Below are 20,332 nucleotides of genomic sequence, written 5' to 3' on the forward strand. Positions count from 1 at the left end.
ATAATGTCTGTAATTGTATTTGTTTTGTTGTAGTCTGGGTTTACACAAGACATACTTACACAAAAAATGTATTACGATTATATTATTTGTTGTAATACAAGTTATTTAGTCTCAGATAGCGTTGAGTAAAAAGTCCTAAGATATTCAAGAGATATTCATGATTAGTAAATAAACAAAGAGGATAGATCTGCTTAGAATAAATATTATCAAGCAATTGAAATATATTTTGTGCTTTATCAGTAACTAGCGATCCGCCCCGGCTTTGCACGGGTACAAATTTATCATAAAACCTTCCTCTTGAATCACTCTATCTATTAATAAAAAAGTTTTAAAGATCAAAGCATACATAGGGACAGACAGCGGAAAGCGACTTTGTATTATAATATGTAGTGATATATGCAAAAATGAACAACTCACGTCCAGGCAGCGTCTGCAAATAAATGATCGGGCTCTGCGCTCCCTTCTTGTCCTGCTGCGTGGTATACGTCTTGACGTAGGCCGCGTACCGCGTGAACGGCGTCAGCGAGCGGATGATTTTGAACTGCGGCTGCGACTGCTTGCAGATGTCGCCGAGCAGCTGGCTGGAGTCGTCGTTACTGCCGTTGCTGTGGCCGCGCGCCTCGTCGATGGTGAAGTCGAGGACGTTCCAGCTAGATTTATTGACGAGCTTATTAGTTTCACCATAGACCAGCGTTGCCAGACGTCCCGATTTTGGCGGGACGTCCCGATTTTTAAATCAAATTTAAATGTACCGCGCGGGACAGGCTCGGTCCCGCTTTTCGGAGAGAGACACTTACTTCACCAAACTTTTGTTTGAAACACCATATTATTCTAAAGAATAAAACATTTTTAATTTCATTCTTTTTTTATTCTAAAGACGAATTTAACGATAGAGTAAATCTGATTTAAAATATTTTTTTTTGTTAAAATACATTTTCTATGGCTACTTTTGCTATATATGTCAAGTAAACGTAATTTTAAGTCAAATAAAAAGATAAATATTTGAAAACCTTTGATTATATACGTTTTTTTACTATGTCCCGCTTCTGACGGAAGAGTCCCGCTATTTTCACTCAAAAAGTACCCAAGTCCCGACTTGGCGGAAAAAAAAACTGGCAACGCTGCCATAGACCCTCGCTCGGTATTGTACACCAAAACTGACAGTTACAAGAATACGAAACTTGGAACGACACCATTTATAACATAAATGAAACCTAACTCAATCTAAATTTCAGACGTTCTTATCGATGTTGTGATCTGTTCTAGACAACCAGGGGAGAAAACGGAGTTAGAGAGAGAGGAGAGACATTTCATCATATTATTCATGTCAATTGAATTAACCAAGATACTGTCACATAATATAGAATAGCTCCTTTTAGATGATATAAAGTAGGAAAGGAAGATGTGTACGGATATTTGAGGAGATAAGAGGAAATGACCTAGCTGAATTTTAATGCTCAAGATAAACCAGCCCTGCTGCTTGCAGATATAATGCAATACGCGTCATTTTGCAATGCCACTCACATACAGCCTCTCTTTACATTATTTCAAACTATAGGATACTCACAAGTCGGAACACGCGTCCCTGTGCTCATAGAGCGTGACGTCATTCTCCGCCGGGATGTAGTAGATGGAGTAACCCAGCAGTTTGCGGATGTCGGCCACGCAATACGTGTCCCACTGCAGCACCACCCAGTTGCGGCCTATCTTGCTCACCTTCAGCTGGAGGCTTTTGGGAGAACCTGTATAAGACAACCATAAAGCTGTAAGATCTATAATTTTATGGAAGTAAGTTCGAAGATATGGCGGTTAAAAGTTATGCATGACAGACCGTTTCGGACGACATCGGGGAGACAACGGCATTGCGACAGAAGCGCGACAGTATCATCACCCGACGCTCCCATTGCCCGCCGCCGACGTCATGGGCACAGAAGGAGGCTCTATGACCTCCATCTGCCCCTTCCTAATAGGCTTCGGCCATCAGATACGGGGGTGTCTGGTGGCGTCTAAAGAGGCCGCGACGGCGCAGCACGTGTCCTGCGTGCCGCTCGCAGGAGGTTGAAGGCGTAATAACGCCTTCCTTGGTTTGAGGCTGCGCAATAAGCGAGTGAAATGCCGAGCAGGGAACACGGACGAATGCTTGAGGCAAACGCCGATAGTGATGGCCCGCGTTCCCGACTCATATGGCTACCGAGGGCAACGTCAGGTTTTTAGTGGGTACGCCTTGCCCTTCTGGCAGGGAGAACCCCACATAACCCACTAACTGCCCCCGCGGCTGGTGGGTATACAAATCAATGTATTTTCCTGACGAAAAAAAAAAAAACAAAAAAAGAAGCGCGACAGTATTGCGTTTGCATCGCGACAGAAGCGCATTTTAGAAATGCATACGCCCTCATCCACATAAACGCGCTTCTGTCGTGCGTAGTAAACGTGCTAGCTGTATAGCTAGCGACCGCATGGCGACTGTATCGATGCAAATGCGCAACAGAATCGCTACTGCATCGCTACAAAAAGTCGCCGTGGGCGACGGGCCTAAGTATACACCAGAGTATAGCTAAGATCTAATCTGACACGTCATCAGTGAGAAATATGTAATAGTTAAAGAGTTGCAAAAATAAACTCACATGAAGCCTGGTCGCCGTTATTATCTTCAGAAACTTCTATCTCGGTAAAATTCGATCGCGGATTAGTCATGTTTTGAAGAGGCAGTATTTGATGGTAACACAACTTCGGGTTCAAATGTATGTACAGAGTTCCAGTTATATCCAGCGGCCCGTGAACTGACCAATCCCACAATATTTCCAGGTTGGGGTTGTTGAATATGTGTAAGGCTTGACCTCTGCAAACACACAAAAGTTTTCGATTATAGTGCATGAAAATATGGATTAATATCGATATAATGTTTGTACTTAAAACATTTGATATACTAACTTGTTTTCTGTTGGTATAGCGGTGATTTTCTTGAGGTTTTTCAGGAACATCAATGAGATGAGCGTGTAAGATCTCGTCACTTTGAGGCACCCGTGGATCTCTCGAATCTCGCCCAACGATTCCAATGTGACCATGGTGTTACCTGCATTGAATGACAAAAACAATTGAAAAAATTCTGGTCCCAATATTAACGGGGAAGATCAGGAAAGAACGAATTTACATTCTCGCACATTTAATTAACGTTAATTAATTAGCCTGTTCACGAATACTTAATTTTATTTGCGATACACTACATAAACTATGACTACATAGTAGGTATATTATAATGAGATAAACTTAGTAAAATATCCAATCATTACAAATAAATAATATTGCAGTTGTATGATTTATCTCTGTCTTGCGTCTACATAATATGACATATCAATACGTTAATAAATCTCTATGAATAATTAATAAGGCTGGGAGTAGAAGCGAGATTTTCACTGCAAACCTTATCTATGTTATTTAATATCATATCTGACCTACACCAATGATTAGTATCTTTCACCGTACATGTTATCTTAGTTATGCGTTACGTAATTATATGCAATGTGCATTGTTTACACTTATCATGCTAATAATCCATTCACAGTTGATCTCTGTAATATGAAATAGAAGAATCGTGCTGAACGACCGATAGTCAGTCAATTTATCAAGATTACTTGCCTCTATAAATTTAATAAGTTAGAAACGAAATATGTAGTTGTGATTTCTTCATAGACATAAGACCCGCGCGTCCCGCGCACGCACCGTCTTCACAGCTAATTCCATGCAATGATTCTTTGCACGTGCCATAAGTGTATCGTAATGCTTGTCTGTTACTAATGTGGATGTACCTTTACTAAACTGTTCAGCCCAGTGGACGATTCTGAGTTATTATAAGAGAAGCAAAATCTAAACTTCTTACATCACATTTTCATGTTACCAGGTTAAAAAGGAAAAATGTAATAAAACCTAGGGGGTGTATTTGTAATTTGTATCTATAATAGGTCATTGGGGGGATAAGGGGTGCCAATAATACCGTCAACTCACCGCCTGTGGCCCGAACCGCTATCTCCAGGGTGCCCTTGATGTGTGTGCACCCCCGGAACTGCTCCGCCGCGGCGACCGAGTCGATCTTGGCCCCGGTGCACTCCCGCTTGCAGCGCTGGCCTGGACACGGCGTGCAGCGAGCGTTGCTGACGTCACCGTCCTGACAACAACACACGTGTGGTTACACTGAAGTACATATTTTTATCATTCGGAACGCCCCGATCGTCAATTCGATTTCAAAAGTGTCAAGGTCAAATAAGACGTAATAACGTACTACGTTACGATCGTTACGTTTAATTAGGTCGGTTCTAGAAAAAAAAATGTACTTTAATAGAGTTTAACATACTAATAAAAACTTTTAAACAATCGTATTAAATTAAACTGTCATGTACAATTCAGTCATAACGAGAACGACTATGCCCTGAGGTCAGATATTTATCTAAATTACTATTATAAATTACTTGCCAATCCAGCAATCAACATAATTTTTAGGTAATGAGCTACATAAATAAAATCAATGTCAACTAACGTCTTCTTGCCAATATATTTCGATGTCTGGCCTGGACATTGTTTACAAGACAAGAATACGAGTAATTAAATAGAGGCATGGCATGTCGCATGGCCGCATAAGTCCATACATAAGGGAAGTTTTGTTTCGTGTACCTAATTGACATGCTAATGAATTGTTATATGACATACCAAAACGTGGCTAGCCTGTAGGAAAAGATAAGCTATGACGTCATTTTTTGGAAGTTACTTGATTGGGGTGAAAATTTTGTTTTCACCCCACCAACGCGTGCAGATCGCTATCGCTGGCGCGATCAAGGGCAATGACAGGTCGCGCGACCCATGACAGTCCGCGCGACCTGTCATTGGCCTATGATCGCGCTCTGATAGCGATCTGCACGCGTTGGTGTGGTTGAAGCATTATTCGGTTTCCAAGGGTAAAATTGTTTTCTTTTTTAGGAGTTGCCTTGAAATTTTGGTTAATGGTAGTCTACTCAATTCCATACCTCCATGTAGCCGCTAGGGCAGTTGTAGACGCAGGTCCTGTTGAGGATCTTGTACGCATTGATGACGGGCGCCGGCCGGTTCAGGTCGATCGAGCCGGGCGTAGGCACCGGCATCTGGCGGCACTCTTGCTCTGTGACGCAACGACGCGCCAGCTGTCAACATTACACTCGCTATAGTTTGGTTTACGTTTACATTAACGGCTACGTCATTTACGATTAGTGGGTAAAATGTACAATAATAGCTAACGTCATTGACTATTAGGTAAAAATATGGCCGATGAAGATTACACGCTTTTCTGAATGACTTGAACTGATGAGAAGAGTGCTAGTATGCCGAGCTGCAAGCGATGTAGCGCGAAACAGACCACTAAGTAGGATCAAGCAACCATGGTCTTTATGGCGCGTAAAGTTCACATGGATCATGTGAAATAAAATGGCATCTAGGTTCAGTCAAATAAACACAGTTTCTGGCCATATCTCTACGCAGCATTCGGACCTTTTCTTGATTTGATTTATAACTAATATCTGCTCTGCACTGCATCGCAAATCCATTTACACGCACAGCCGCAGTTGAATTTGCCTTTAAGAATAACAATAATAAATAAGTATACTATATCATTGTACTTTGCTTTGCTATATTGTATGTACTTTTTTCTACCTCGATAGTAACCGTAGCAATTTAACTGGATTGGATCAGCGTTATCAAATAATATGAATTACCTACTTATAATAAAATTTATCGCCCAGTTTACAGTTTTTAATTCATTTTTATGAGTTTTATTAGAAACATAGTAAGTAGTACTTACTAACAATATGTACTGTATATATTATTACTAGAGTATTTCTCAAAAAAAATGTACATTTTGAAAAAAAAAAAGTGTGCTTTGAAATAGTTCAAAAGTTTTATCATCACACAAAAAAAACACACACAATTTTGAAGGATGAATATTAATCTTTAAGATAACGAAGAATTATAGCTATAATCCTACTTATTACCAAATATTTAGACATTTTAAAAATAGTCCTTTTTTACCTTTCATACAAAAACCTGTTTGCCACCCTAGCTTTTTCATGTATTTTTGTTTCATAAAATGCGATACGTAACTAAATTATTGTAAATTTCTTTGTATTATCGTTCTACAGTAATCGCAGTTTCTGTATCAAATTGATTTTCTATGGGGTGTCATAATGAATTGGCAATTTAAAGCAAAAAAACAAAATGAGTCGCTCTCATTTACTATTTCGTTATTTACTCTTTAGTTACGATTTATTTCTACTTTCCCATGGTTTCTGAACAATTCCGTATTTATTTTACACGGACAACAATAGCTGCACTCTGAATGGCTGTTGGCCTGACGTCTCCGCCATAACATCTATCGCGAAAATTAGTGAAAACGTGTGTGTTTTGTGGGATTACTTTTTCGTAACAGGCAGTAAAATCAGCGATTTTATATAGAACGGTAAGTCTTCATTTAACCATTTTTTGTAATACGTGTGGTACGAACATTTAGTAAGCTTTTATATTTGCTGTAACAAATTTTATCAAAAAAATACTTGTTTCTGATCTCATTTTGTCTAATATTTCGTTACGTTTTTTACGAATTTCGTTACGTTACGAAAAAGTACAACATAATGCTGAGTGTATACTGTTATTACCTGACTAAGCATAGTAATATTCACTACTTAATTTATTTCAAAAAATATAGAGCGTTAATAACAAAAGGATTGGATACTATCTGCTTTACAGAAGTGCCACCAGCAAAAAATTATCAAATCATTTAGATTACGTTTTTATGTGATTACTTCTTTTGTTTTTTTAGGAATGCCGCCAAAAACCAATGCCGAAAGGCAAAAAGCTTACAGAGAACGACTCAAAATGGATAAACATGATGGAACAAAAATAATTTTATTAAAATAGTATGAATGATTACTCCCTTATTTTATTTCTAACCCCTTAATATTACCCCGTATTTGGGTGCATACTTACAAATATTTCGAATTGAATAAATAAAGAGCATTCACAATATTTCGCCAATGTATAACAAGCCTTATGGCCTTACTATTTCGTTACTACCGTTTCGTTACGTACATTTTTTTTGAGAAATACTCACTACTCTTTTGAAATATTTATGTAAACAATGTTACGTCACTTCATATACCATATGAAACGTCTTAACAACCTTCAAGATTAACACAGTTAACTCAATTAGATCTTTGTAAATGATAATAATTAAGTTATAAGCCATCACACAAAATGACCTCCCGAAGTCACAACTTTGTGACATCTGGGACACTGTGTCGGCCATTGTTACACTGTATGTGCAAGAATGTACAAACATAATAAACGGTAGTGTCACCTTTATTAATTCCATCAAAACACAGTAGGTAACATATTTTTAGCGTACATATAGCTTGTTTTGGTTTAGCATAGATGGAAGACTTTTTCTGCAAAATACTTCTTTTGCCGCATGACGCATAGGCGTTCAAATCCATATCCAAATGGAGAAGTTCTGGCACAAATAGCAATATTTAGCAGTGCTGCCAGTCACGACGCATAAGCGTTAAGCAATTTATTCTAAATACCCGTAGGTACTGTTAATTATGAAAAATCTAAAACGTTAAAATAACGGTATCGTTGTGGCCAATGAGATGCTGTGATAGTGACATTGACAATACGTCAATGTCACACGAGAATCAAACGTCAGAATAGAGGGACGCGCGGAGATGACTTCGCGCGCTTTTGTGCTAAGTGATGAATTGTATCTAAAATAAGGCAATATAATGTATAAGATAAGTATCCAGTGTTTTATTTATGAGAATAGATCTACCGGCCTCTAATAGTACATATGTATAATGTTCAGCTGGTAAGTGTTAGCTGGGCACTGTTCGACGCAGCGGCGCTCGGAGCCGTAACCGATGGAGAAGTTCTGGCACACGTAGCAGTCTTTGGCAGTGCTGCCGGTGCAGCCGCCGAGACACGACGCGTTATGACAAAACGATACATTCTAAATATCCGTACATATGATGTTCACCTGGTAAGTGTTAGCTGGGCACTGCTCGACGCAGCGGCGCTCGGAGCCGTAACCGATGGAGAAGTTCTGGCACACGTAGCAGTCCTTGGTAGTGCTGCCGCTGCAGCCGCCGAGATACGACGCGTAAGTATAGAACTATTTGTTCCAAATATCCGTAGATATAATGTTCACCTGGTAAGTGTTAGCTGGGCACTTCTCGACGCAGCGGCGCTCGGAGCCGTAGCCGATGGAGAAGTTCTGGCACACGTAGCAGTCCTTGGTAGTGCTGCCGCTGCAGCCGCCGAGATACGACGCGTAAGTATAGAACTATTTGTTCCAAATATCCGTAGATATAATGTTCACCTGGTAAGTGTTAGCTGGGCACTGCTCGACGCAGCGGCGCTCGGAGCCGTAGCCGATGGAGAAGTTCTGGCACACGTAGCAGTCTTTGGCAGTGCTGCCGGTGCAGCCGCCGAGACACGACGCGTTGCAGCAGCGCCCGTCGGCCGTGCAGCCGTGCTGCGGCTCGCACTCGATCGGGCATACTGCCACAATACCACACTTGTTACAAAAACAACCATGTTAACACACTAAAGCCACCATGGAGTTATATGGAGATGTTCGATAATTTAACAATAATAAATACACATTTCAGCATATACCTAAATGAAAATGATTAATTTTAGGTATACAAGTATATACAGTGTGAGTCACGTTAAAGTGTACATATGAAAATAGATGAAACTAGACTTATTTTTATCGACAAAAAAGTGGTCAAAAATTTTTTGAGATTTTTTTTAAATTTTTTATAGAATTTTTTTTCTTCCAATTACTTATTGTAAAGAAAACGTAATAACTTTTAAACTAAGCAGTATATCCTGATAAAATAAAAACAGTAATAATGCTAAATAACAGAGGATACTAAAAAAATACAAACAATACACAAAAAATGCCAACAAATAATAAAAAATGATATTTTTTGAAAAAAATCTGCTTAAAAAATCGTGTTTTTTTGGTTATTTGATAAATTTCTCCGAAAAATGCCCGTATAACAGGTGGTTTTTATTTTTTTGTGTTATTCTCTATTGTATTACCTTTGTAAAACCANAAACATTTAAAAATCGAATGAGAACGTTTTCGACTTCTCCGCGGACGAAGTCGCGGGCAAAAGCTATTTGTAAAATAATTAGACTAAATTATTAAAAGTGCCTACCCAAAGTCATTATTCCACGCGGACGGAGTCGCGGGCACAGCTAGTTAAGTTATAAGCCGTTACACAAATGACCTCCCGAAGTCACAACTTTGTGACATCTGGGACACTGTGTCGGCATTGTTACACTGTATGTGCAAGAATGTACAAACGTATTAAACGGTAGTTTCCCCTTTATTAATAAGGGGTTTTCGCGAATGAAAGATCCGCTAGATGGCGGGACGTGGATGTGGGGTCTGACTGCTGCGTGATTGGTGGATTTTGACATATCTGTCAATGTAATGATAAAAATAACCAATCATGCAGCATTTGGACCTCGCGTCTACGTATTGCCATCTGGCGGATTTTTCATTCGCGAAAACTCTAACTTCATCACTTTTTCTGCAAAAGACTTCTTTTGCCGCATGACGCATCAAATCCGATGGAGAAGTTCTGGCACAAATAGCAATTATTTAGCAGTGCTGCCAGTCACGACGCATAACTGTTAAACAATTTATTCTAAATACCCGCACATACGAGTATGTATAATGTTCACCTGGTAAGTGTTAGCTGGGCACAGCGGCGCTCGAAGTCGTACCCGATGGAAAAGTTCTGGCACACGTAGCAGTCCTTGGCAGTACTGCCGCTGCAGCCACCGAGACACGACGCGTTATGACAAAACGATACATTCTAAATATCCGTACATATGATGTTCACCTGGTAAGTGTTAGCTGGGCACTGCTCGACGCAGCGGCGCTCGGAGCCGTAACCGATGGAGAAGTTCTGGCACACGTAGCAGTCCTTGGCAGTACTGCCGCTGCAGCCACCGAGACACGACGCGTTATGACAAAACGAATCATTCTAAATATCCGTACATAATAATATGATGTTCACCTGGTAAGTGTTAGCTGGGTACTGCTCGACGCAGCGGCGCTCGGAGCCGTAACCGATGGAGAAGTTCTGGCACACGTAGCAGTCCTTGGCAGTACTGCCGCTGCAGCCACCGAGACACGACGCGTTATGACAAAACGAATCATTCTAAATATCCGTACATAATAATATGATGTTCATTGTTCACCTGGTAAGTGATAGCTGGGCACTGTTCGACGCAGCGGCGCTCGGAGCCGTAACCGATGGAGAAGTTCTGGCACACGTAGCAGTCCTTGGTAGTGCTGCCGCTGCAGCCGCCGAGATACGACGCGTAAGTATAGAACTATTTGTTACAAATATCCGTAGATATAATGTTCACCTGGTAAGTGTTAGCTGGGCACTGCTCGACGCAGCGGCGCTCGGAGCCGTAGCCGATGGAGAAGTTCTGGCACACGTAGCAGTCTTTGGCAGTGCTGCCGGTGCAGCCGCCGAGACACGACGCGTTGCAGCAGCGCCCGTCGGCCGTGCAGCCGTGCTGCGGCTCGCACTCGATCGGGCATACTGCCACAATACCACACTTGTTACAAAAACAACCATGTTAACACACTAAAGCCACCATGGAGTTATATGGAGATGTTCGATAATTTAACAATAATAAATACACATTTCAGCATAAATATACCTAAATGAAAATGATTAATTTTAGGTTTAAAGTTCAAAATATTTCCCTTAAAATTGATTACTATTCCATAGACGTAGAGAGTCTTCAAGATATTCTAGCTAAAGCAACAGATTTAAGTATATATACTAAACGTAAGCAAAATGAGAGCGTTTTGGGAAATTACATCACAATTTCCAAAGTTTGGAGGCTAGGTAACTAAATTACTTACAAGTGCCCTGAAAAGGGCACAAATGAAGTATTTGAATTGATATTAGCATCAAATAAATTAAAAATTTAATTAAAGGTTTGATACTTACTGTGCTGACAATGTTTGTCGTCCCAGCAAAGCAGACGGCCCGTAGAGTCCGCTGGACACTGCTTCTGCGAAGGCTTTTGTTCCTTGTTGTTCCTACTTTGCGCATTCCGGCTTTGCGCGTTCGGACACAGGCCGCAAAGTCGATTGTCGTAATTGGACTGAAACAATCAGATAACAGTAAAAATAACCGTATGGCCTTAGTGCTTAGGCATTGCTGTATGTAAAAAAGTACTCGATGTTTTTGCAAGAAAAAAATCACTCTTGGTAAGTAGTTACGACACTACAGTGAGGTAGAGTGCATTTCATGTGTACATTATACAACACATACTTACATTGATTTTAATATTAGGCAGATCATTTTCGCTCACAATCGCACTCCAATTTATCGTGTTGGTATAACACAGTCGATCGTTGAGTTGGATTCGAACGGCACCCCGTTCAATCTTCGTCAAAGAGCGGAGTCCCAGTGACTGAAAAAGAAAGAGAAATTAGTTTTATTATAATGACTCTACCATAATACACATTTATGATAACGTAAAATTAGTTAGAGAAACATACCTCAAGATGTGCGCTGTCATAAATCACAATAGCATAATCTTTATAGAGCTGCAACCCTCGCACTACAGTCAGATTCGGAAATATATCGCCAAGGTTGCGTATGCCTTTCGCTCTAGAACAAAACAAACAATAATAAAACAGGTCGCTGTTATTAAAACAAACTAGGTAGATAAATAAAATTATTCCTAGCTTTAATTTTAAGTACACAATCGCGTGAATAGGCGGTGAAACGATAAATGAGAAAGTACATATACCTACTAACTAATGTTATAACAAACCTAACATAAATAAATTGTAGACATAATATAGTTAACAATATTATATGAAATTCATATCGTGGAATATTTATCCCAGCTGGCCACTCGACAACACTTCGTTAAACATTCTCATTGGCTTTCATTGAGATGAAAATTAATGTAATTGAATTTACTGCTGTGTTTAAATTTATACGATGACCGAACCCGCATACCTGTAAATCTTGATGAAGTCTGTTACCTCCCTGAGTTCAGGGAAGGATATGTTCTCGAAGGACTTGGGAGTTGCGTGCTCCATAAGCACTATGCTTAGCTGGCCCTCTATCACTTGGCAGCCCCGTAGCTTCTGCATGTTCTCCGGGGAGCCTCTTATATCCAAAGATGGACATACTGTGGACAAAATAAAAAAATACTTAGTTAATTTCGAAGTGAAGGTTTATCTGAAAGGTCTAAACTCTCTTATTCATATTTCGACAGTCGAAGGCTTTAAAGAGGTGGACCCTGACCTTTAAGTTTAGATCAATGTGAGCGTAGAAAATAGAGCTTTCAATGTTTAGTAAATATCCTACGTATGAAGTACGAACCTATATGCACAAAAGAACTTGAGTGTTTACCTAACCAACTAACCATATATGTAATTAAGCCAATAAAAATAAACGTACTTAATTAGCGCTGATGAATTTGTTATTGTTTTCACGGACGAGCCACTTACTCATATTTGTTACAAATGACCCCCCATGAAGCAAAACCGTCAACAGACCACATGCGAGCTTGACATGCTTTTTGATTAATTATCGCCAATGAGAAATCAATAGACCTAAGCTGTTACGTACCATTGATCTGAGCAATCAATAATTATTCCGGATCACACATAATGTTCATTAGTTTTACAATCATTTAATTTAAAATAGCTAATCGGAAAACAATTATAAATTGCGCAATTTTATAACTGGACACTATTAGAGACTAGGTACCTCATTTCCATCAGTGCTTTGTTTTTTAAAGTTTACAATATACCAATGACCAATGTAGACTTGCTTTTTTTTGTAGAGTTTACTGACTAAATATGAAATACACTGGAATGGAAAAACTCCGTCTCGCAAAAAGTCACTTGTCTTGGCCGGCAGTCGAACGACCCAATACAAAACATCCTGTATATTATGTTATTTATCATCACATAATTAAATACATGACCAAGCTCAAGGTAGAGTCATTGATACTCAAAAAAAGTAGGTATTTGACAAAGTAAGTATACATATTATTATATCAGTTTAGTGAGTGTATATTTGGGATTTAAGTAGAGTTCCTTAGCTGTTGTGAAAATATCTGCTGATGTTTTCCTTAATTACTTATAAAACTATTATTAACATCACGAGCAAGTAAGAAACTCATTAGCCGCAGTGGCGGACGTTGTTTACTCGAGGTCTAATAACAATTAAAACGGCGTCAATGCGTATAAATAACTGATCATAATTCATGAGTGAAACAAGAGGCGAGCAAGGCCGTGCAGAATTGCGTCGTTTCTTGTGAGTACTAAATTCCCCCCCCGCCCTGGGTGAAAAGCCTGCCACACTCCACTGAGGGAGAGCCGAGTAACAAGAGTTGGTCTGAAAGAGCGAGGGATAGGCTGGATGAAACACGCATGCGCACTAAAAGCGCGGGATTGTAATTCAAGATGGCGCTTCGATGTAAGTAAACAATGCGGCATGACTAAATCTCGTAAAGTCGCATGGCGTATAAATCCATGATGTAAGTAAATAGGTTCCTATAAATGATATTACCACGGCTCCATCAAATATGCACTACAAAACGATAAAATATTAATAAGATGCAAACTACGATTGGAAGAAAACATACTAGTACCCAGACAAACAGGAAATACGACAGCATTGCAGTGTAGTTAATACCTACTCGTTTTAAATTTTTTCAAACCACTCAGGTTTAAATCGTTTTGTAAAGAACTCAATTAGCTAGGACTTCCTAGCCTAGTAGTTCACATAACAGACAACTATTGCCGGAGGTCGCGGGTTCGAAATATATCGGTCTAAAATTGTAACCAGCTTGTAGCAAAAATCTGAAAACACGTCATAGTACAGCCAGCCGGTGCATTGCGATGCAAATGAACTCGCCGCATAGACAGCCCCGCGTCCCGCAGCCCTCGGCGACTCCCCAGCGGGTATTTATAGAGCATGGAATGTTATTGTTTTATACCACTAGTGATGGTCATTGATCTAACTAAGATGTACAACTTTTGCGTAAAAATGGCGCGTAAGATTAATGCGACATGCCTTAAAACAGTATTTATAGAGCATGGAATGTTATTGTATTATACCACTAGTGATGGTCATTGATCTAACTAAGATGTACAACTTTTGCGTAAAAATGGCGCGTAAGGTTAATGCGACATGCCTTAAAACAAGTCAAGCCAGTCTGGTTTAATAATTACTTGCAGTAGCGGCGTAAGGGGGAGGGCGGTGGGGGCGGTCCGCCCCGGGTGCCAAGCATCAGGGGGTGACAAAAGTCGCGCAGATTAGTACTCACTGACGCATCTGCATGGCAAGGACGGTCGTGATGTCATGACAGGGGGGTGCCATTCTGGGGTGCCTTAGGCTATAATTAGACGAGGGGGGAGGGGGGGGGGGGGAGTGCCGCCCCGGGTGCCAACCTATGCTACGCCGCCACTGATTACTTGATTGATTAGTTAACTATCAATGACGAATTGATGACAGCGACCACAAAGTCAATAGTGTCAATAATAAACATTTTAACGAGACTACATTAATGAATGAGAGAGCCATTATTATTTTAAGTAGGATTACAAATATTTTCCACTTGGCGGTGAAGGTGTTTAGAATTTGCCTTGTTACTTTTGCGACGATTATGTTATTTATTACCTACATATCGCGATAACCACGATAATATAATATTCCTAAAGTGAAAAGAGTATTTTTTCCATGCCTTCGTTTGGTGACGAGCTAAAAGTAACTGAACTGTCATTATAAATTATAATATTGAACGCAATTCAACTGACTCTACACCCGCGCCGCGTACTACGCCGCCACTACAGCTTCACCGCTCGCCCTTACCCCTCACCCCTGTACCACTCAATAGAGCCTCGTTCTAAGTAGAGCGATCGCGAAGCAACACTGCAGTTATTGCCCTATTGCGTTGTTTGTTCAGAAAGGCCTGTCAGAAATTGTAGAGCCTGAAACATTGAAAGTCTAATGACCGTTTTCATCATCAATCCTTAATTTTTAAGTGACCCCTATGAAAACAAAATTACCGTTATATGTTACCTACTCTCCAATCTTACGTTTTAGTGGTACAGAAGATATGAAGTCGAGTTATTAATGGTGCATTCTGCGCCACTTTTACGATTACTATAAAATTAAATGAATGTCATTCAGCTCACCCTACAACGTAGATTGCAGGATAAACAATGAGTAATGCAATAGTACGAGATGTATGTACGAGTATGCATGTGCCTATACAATCTTACAATCACGTCATTGAATTATATTATTTATGTAGGTATGTACTTAATTTTATTATACGATATACTATCTGACTCAATGACTTAAGTGGATAAGTACATAGCATTGCGTAGGCAGTTTAGTTTATCTATTATCGAAATGATATCAAATTCTATTTGCCCGTTATTGTATAGTTCGGCAGTAAAAAATATTGTATAAATCCAAGCAAAGTGCCCTGTAGTCAATTCGAGTTCGTTACTTCTCCGAGTTAAAAAATATTTTAAAAATATTTTTTCAAATTCAAATCCTATATTGCTCCAATGTTGGTATATAAAGGTTGAATTTTTAAACTTGATCAAATTGAAACTACCTAAGTGTCATTGTACATTGTCTAGGACACAGCGATTGCAGCATTTGCTAGCATTGATAGACACCATCTAATCGTGTCAAACTTTTGAATGCGTCGACTCCAGACGCAATAGAAAATGAATCGAATCCATGTGGACAACAATTCACTTCTATTTTCATAGCGAGCTGGATATTAGGTCGCTGACATGAGTGACAGCGACAGATAAACCAGAAAGTACGGAAATCACGGTAGAGAGTAGCAATAACCGCATACGAAATATTAAATAGCACGCGCACGAATAATGCAATGACACGGAGGTGTAAAAATAAATTACTGGGAAAATAATATTGTAGAGATACTTGACATATTGATGTATTGTAATTGTTTATAGAGTCCTTACAAGCTTATAATCGCTAAACCGGCAGTAGATTGACATGGATTGTTATGCTGCTGTTACACAACTGCAGCACATCATAGAATTACATTATGACATAAAAGGCAAGCAGAGAAAGGTCTGTTGACTAATTGAGCAGGAAAATACGATTACTGTAGGAAAAGCAGTCAATTAAGTAAATAATTAAGCAATTAATTCGTGAAGCTTCCGCAATACAGTATAAAATAATTCATAAATATGTACAGAGTTATTGTATTATAATTGACGTTTTAAATTATTAGGTCAATGACAACAGACCTTTCTCTGCTGCTGTTTGCTTTAACATTGCTGATCGGTTCGATTAATAATAACCAAGCGTTATAAAAGTGGAAATCCCCTTATAAATTAATTTTAATACATTACATACAGGGTCTATCTAGAATTACCCAAGTATAGGCTCTAACTGTAATTAGTTGGCCATAGAAAAACTGTATTAAATCCTGCTCTTTTTTAGTTCTCGGGGTTGTTAGTAAAATGGAATAAGTTTTAGTTTGTTTAATGTTTATATTACATTACTTTAGGTAAAGTTCGTGTCAATTGTCACAGCACGCTCCATGCTGCTGCCGACGCAGAAGCGCGGGCGCAACTCTATTTCCGACTTGTGCGTGACTCACTGCACTTTCACTGCAAATAGAGCTGCTCGTCTACCAACAATTGCTGTCACTATTACATTTAATAAACCAATACGTTCATAGACATTCATCGACTGCATCGGACGCCTGCCCACATGCGCGGTGGAGCGGACGTCCGCTAATCCAAAACAATTTAACTCTTCGGATCTTAGCTCTTGCACGGTTAATGCGCAAACATTCAGGCTCGAAATATTATGATTCCTGTTACACTTATCTATCTAGAATGCTTTTGGTTTAGCCAGTTCTACTCTCGAAAGTCGGTGAGCGTGACGTGCTTGATGTAGAACACGAAATGAAACGCTTGAGGCGGATTATGAGTCGAAGTTAGGAGGTGTGATCCTCGCTGCGCTGGCGGTGCGTCTCGGTACGTTGATTTATGTTTCCGGTGTCTGAATGAAGATATCAGTGATCGCCTCACATGTTACGGCGTGTGGTACGAATACGATCATACGACCATCGCACGTTCATTCATAATATGCACATTGTCATGTGAACACATTATAAAATTGTATTAACTTTAATTAACAGTACTTAAACTTTTAAAACCTTCTGTATTAGGTACAATGTGAGTATTTGACATTCGTAATCCTAGTTATTTAATTTTTAGCGTTAAGAGTCGCATCTTTTAGAGATTTTTTCAAGTTATTTATAATTTTCAAATTCGTAATCCTGTTAGGTATCGCTTAACCACTTATATGTTTTATAGTTAAATGCGTTTATTATCAATGCATATAATATTAAATGTAGCTTGGTCTCTACATGAGTATAACTTAGGGTAGTTTGAGGGAGATTTGATTAATTTACGGAATACCTAGTAGGTACCTATATCGAGTTAAGAATTATTTTTTTATGATTAGCCCAGCAGTGCGAACACTGCGAACATGCGGACCCGAGTTGCATGATTGCATCGCGCAAACATCATGCGTAGGCGCCGAAGCCAGCCGTCCGACTGTTTTACAATTTATCTAGCAATATTAACTGCTACATAAACAACCAAGCCAACGATTTTAATTGCCTATCATCTCATAGCCCTAAGAAAAAATACAACTGACATAGTATAAATAGGTACTACTCTATCATTATAACTCTCAAAATTTGCATTGAAAATATAATATTATACTTACCTACAAAATAAATAATTATATAGCATGCATGCAGCTCTCCAAAAAATTTGCAATACCTAAACTAGGTTACTAAGTTTTAAGCACTGTATTTAGTTATAAGACCTTATGTACCTACACTTAGTGAGCAAATAAATGAATATGAATATTAATTTAATGTTAGAAGGGCATTCAATGATCTAGTAGCTAGTTGGATTTCACTAGTAGGAAGGAAGTATGGGTGGTACGACACGAGTACGACATAGGTATTATTATTTCCCTTATTCATTTTCAGAAAGCTTTAAAGTTTATTTTGATAATAAATATTAACGTTGCTTGGGAGTTTCTTTAATAATATTATTTATAAGCCATAACATTGTAGTTGTAGAGTAGATAAAATAATGTTATTTCAAAAGCATTAATGACCTTCTGACAATGACTTTTACGTCATAAATAAACATCCATCAGTTAAATTAACATGTTATTCCACTCTCACGAACGCACACGCATCGAACGTCATATTTTGATGGCCGACGGAACTTTGTTGTGTCCATTTTGGTAATTGAATGTCGACGAAATAGTCGTAAAATATATTTATAGTCGCAGGGATGTTTCGTCATTGATAAACACATACGAGTACGTTTTTGTATATATTCATTATAATTTAACTACAGGCATGGCTGAAAATTGAAAGCGGAAAAGTAGAAGAAATGTATTGTTTGCAGTTTTGTACCTATATTTATGTAGATTTTAAAATTCGTTAGAAGTAAACGTTGTCCTAATGACTTTTAAGGGTTTGTCAAATAATAATTTTGTTTTGTTAACTAAATTACTTTAAATTCAATATGATCTACCTAATTTAAAATAGATGCTCTCAAACCACGTTAACGTTTAACATAATCAATTCAACATTAAACACGCAGTCGTAACTGGAAAGTGGAACAAAATTATCGTTCTGGTTGCTAAATATTTAATATAGGTTAGCTTGGCAACGAGAGTAGGTAGTACTTAATAATATAGTAGAAATATGTAATAAGTACGCGAGATAAAAATACATTGTATATTATATTATACATAAATGGATTATGTAATAGAGCCTAAAAGTGTACAAACGTCCTCTTTGATACCTGAAAATTGACTTACATTAACAACATACATGTTAAATATTGTAAAGAAATAAGACTGAAGCAGTAAAATACATAACATAAATGACTATTTGGTCCCATGAAGAGTAATACAAACAGTAAACTAGAATCCATTTTACTCTTTTCCTAAAATCCAGGCCACCATAAAGTTGGCTAGTTAAGAGTCGAGTCCACATTGGACTATCGTTTCTTACATAAATTATAAAGATATACTAAAATGATTTATGCTTAAACTGTCGCACAATCAAACAAACGTTCGAAACACGACAGGAAATGTAAGGTAAATGTGCCAGTATTCGTCGAATTCATACACAATGAAATCACACCCAAAAAAAGGTTGAAATATGTAGGCGGAACATATTTTAGGTAGCGATTACGTGTGCAATACACGTTGTTCATGATGTTCGGGGGCGGCAGGATAGGCTTTCTGCTGCGACATTCGGGGAATGTAATAAAAATGGTGCGGCGCGTCGCGCGGCGACCCCGCACGTGACCCGCCTTTGAAGTCAACCCACCAATTTCGCTCACCCACTATTTATTTACGCATGCCACATAGATGCCGCGGTAATGGTAGCCTAATCCAACCAAATTCCATTTTTGACAACATTATACCTGAAGAATTACATTATTATGTTCAAAGGATGTAAGTAAAGAACACCTACTGGGTTACTGTTTCAATATGCGAAAGTAATAAGTTATTTATTGAGCTTTACAAAATAATTTGCGATTTTTTTTTGTTTCCAAGTAAACGTGTGTTCTGCTCTGGAACTTTTGGCTTGAGTGAGAGTTGTGTAAAATTTTATTGTACCTTCTTCAATATCTAAACGTTGGAAAATAAATATGATCGGATATTTATCGGCGGAACGCACAACACAATACAAAATCGTAGAGTATTTTTATATGGCAGAAGTCGAATATCAAATTCAACAACTTCTTTCAAAAGTTAACTTGAAGCCAAATAATTTCAACTCATACCTACATAAACTGTAAAATTCCGCTGTTATTGGTCTCTCTCTTATCATAAACTCTTGTTTGATTTATTGAGTAATTTTATTTATTTAAGGCTATCATAGTTTATACTTAAAGGGGTTTATGTTTTCCAAAGACACAATATAAATATGTACAATGTTTGTAAGAGTCCGATTAAGGATTAACTTCACCATCTCACGTTACTAAAGTATCTTGGGGGTGTTCAAATAACTGAGTTTCATAAACCAATAAGCTGTTGCTTTGTGGTGTTTAACAGATTTTCATCTTTAAAAGTTAGTTTTCATTTAGTCAACGTTTTTTTTAACCAACTCTGATTTCAGTACACAATTTAAATGG

At 38.6% G+C, this 20,332-nt stretch overlaps 1 protein-coding gene across 1 annotated transcript in view; it reads right to left on the bottom strand.

The window, feature by feature from the left end:
* The window catches only part of InR (insulin receptor), a 66,824-nt gene that overhangs the window by 20,452 nt on the left and 26,040 nt on the right, over positions 1–20,332 (bottom strand). Inside the window, exons 3-13 of the mRNA XM_028303044.1 lie at positions 12,090–12,264; positions 11,621–11,732; positions 11,395–11,532; positions 11,064–11,220; positions 10,465–10,646; positions 5,016–5,168; positions 4,003–4,162; positions 2,932–3,073; positions 2,625–2,839; positions 1,568–1,742; positions 418–650 (exon numbers count right to left, since the gene is read on the bottom strand). Of these exons, the coding sequence (XP_028158845.1) occupies positions 418–650; positions 1,568–1,742; positions 2,625–2,839; positions 2,932–3,073; positions 4,003–4,162; positions 5,016–5,168; positions 10,465–10,646; positions 11,064–11,220; positions 11,395–11,532; positions 11,621–11,732; positions 12,090–12,264 (1,842 nt within the window). The remainder of the gene's footprint in view (positions 1–417; positions 651–1,567; positions 1,743–2,624; positions 2,840–2,931; positions 3,074–4,002; positions 4,163–5,015; positions 5,169–10,464; positions 10,647–11,063; positions 11,221–11,394; positions 11,533–11,620; positions 11,733–12,089; positions 12,265–20,332) is intronic.

Source organism: Ostrinia furnacalis, unplaced genomic scaffold, assembly GCF_004193835.3.
Source record: "Ostrinia furnacalis isolate ACB-3 unplaced genomic scaffold, ASM419383v2 OfSCF1172, whole genome shotgun sequence".
In the NCBI taxonomy this organism is placed as follows: Eukaryota; Metazoa; Arthropoda; class Insecta; order Lepidoptera; family Crambidae; genus Ostrinia; species Ostrinia furnacalis.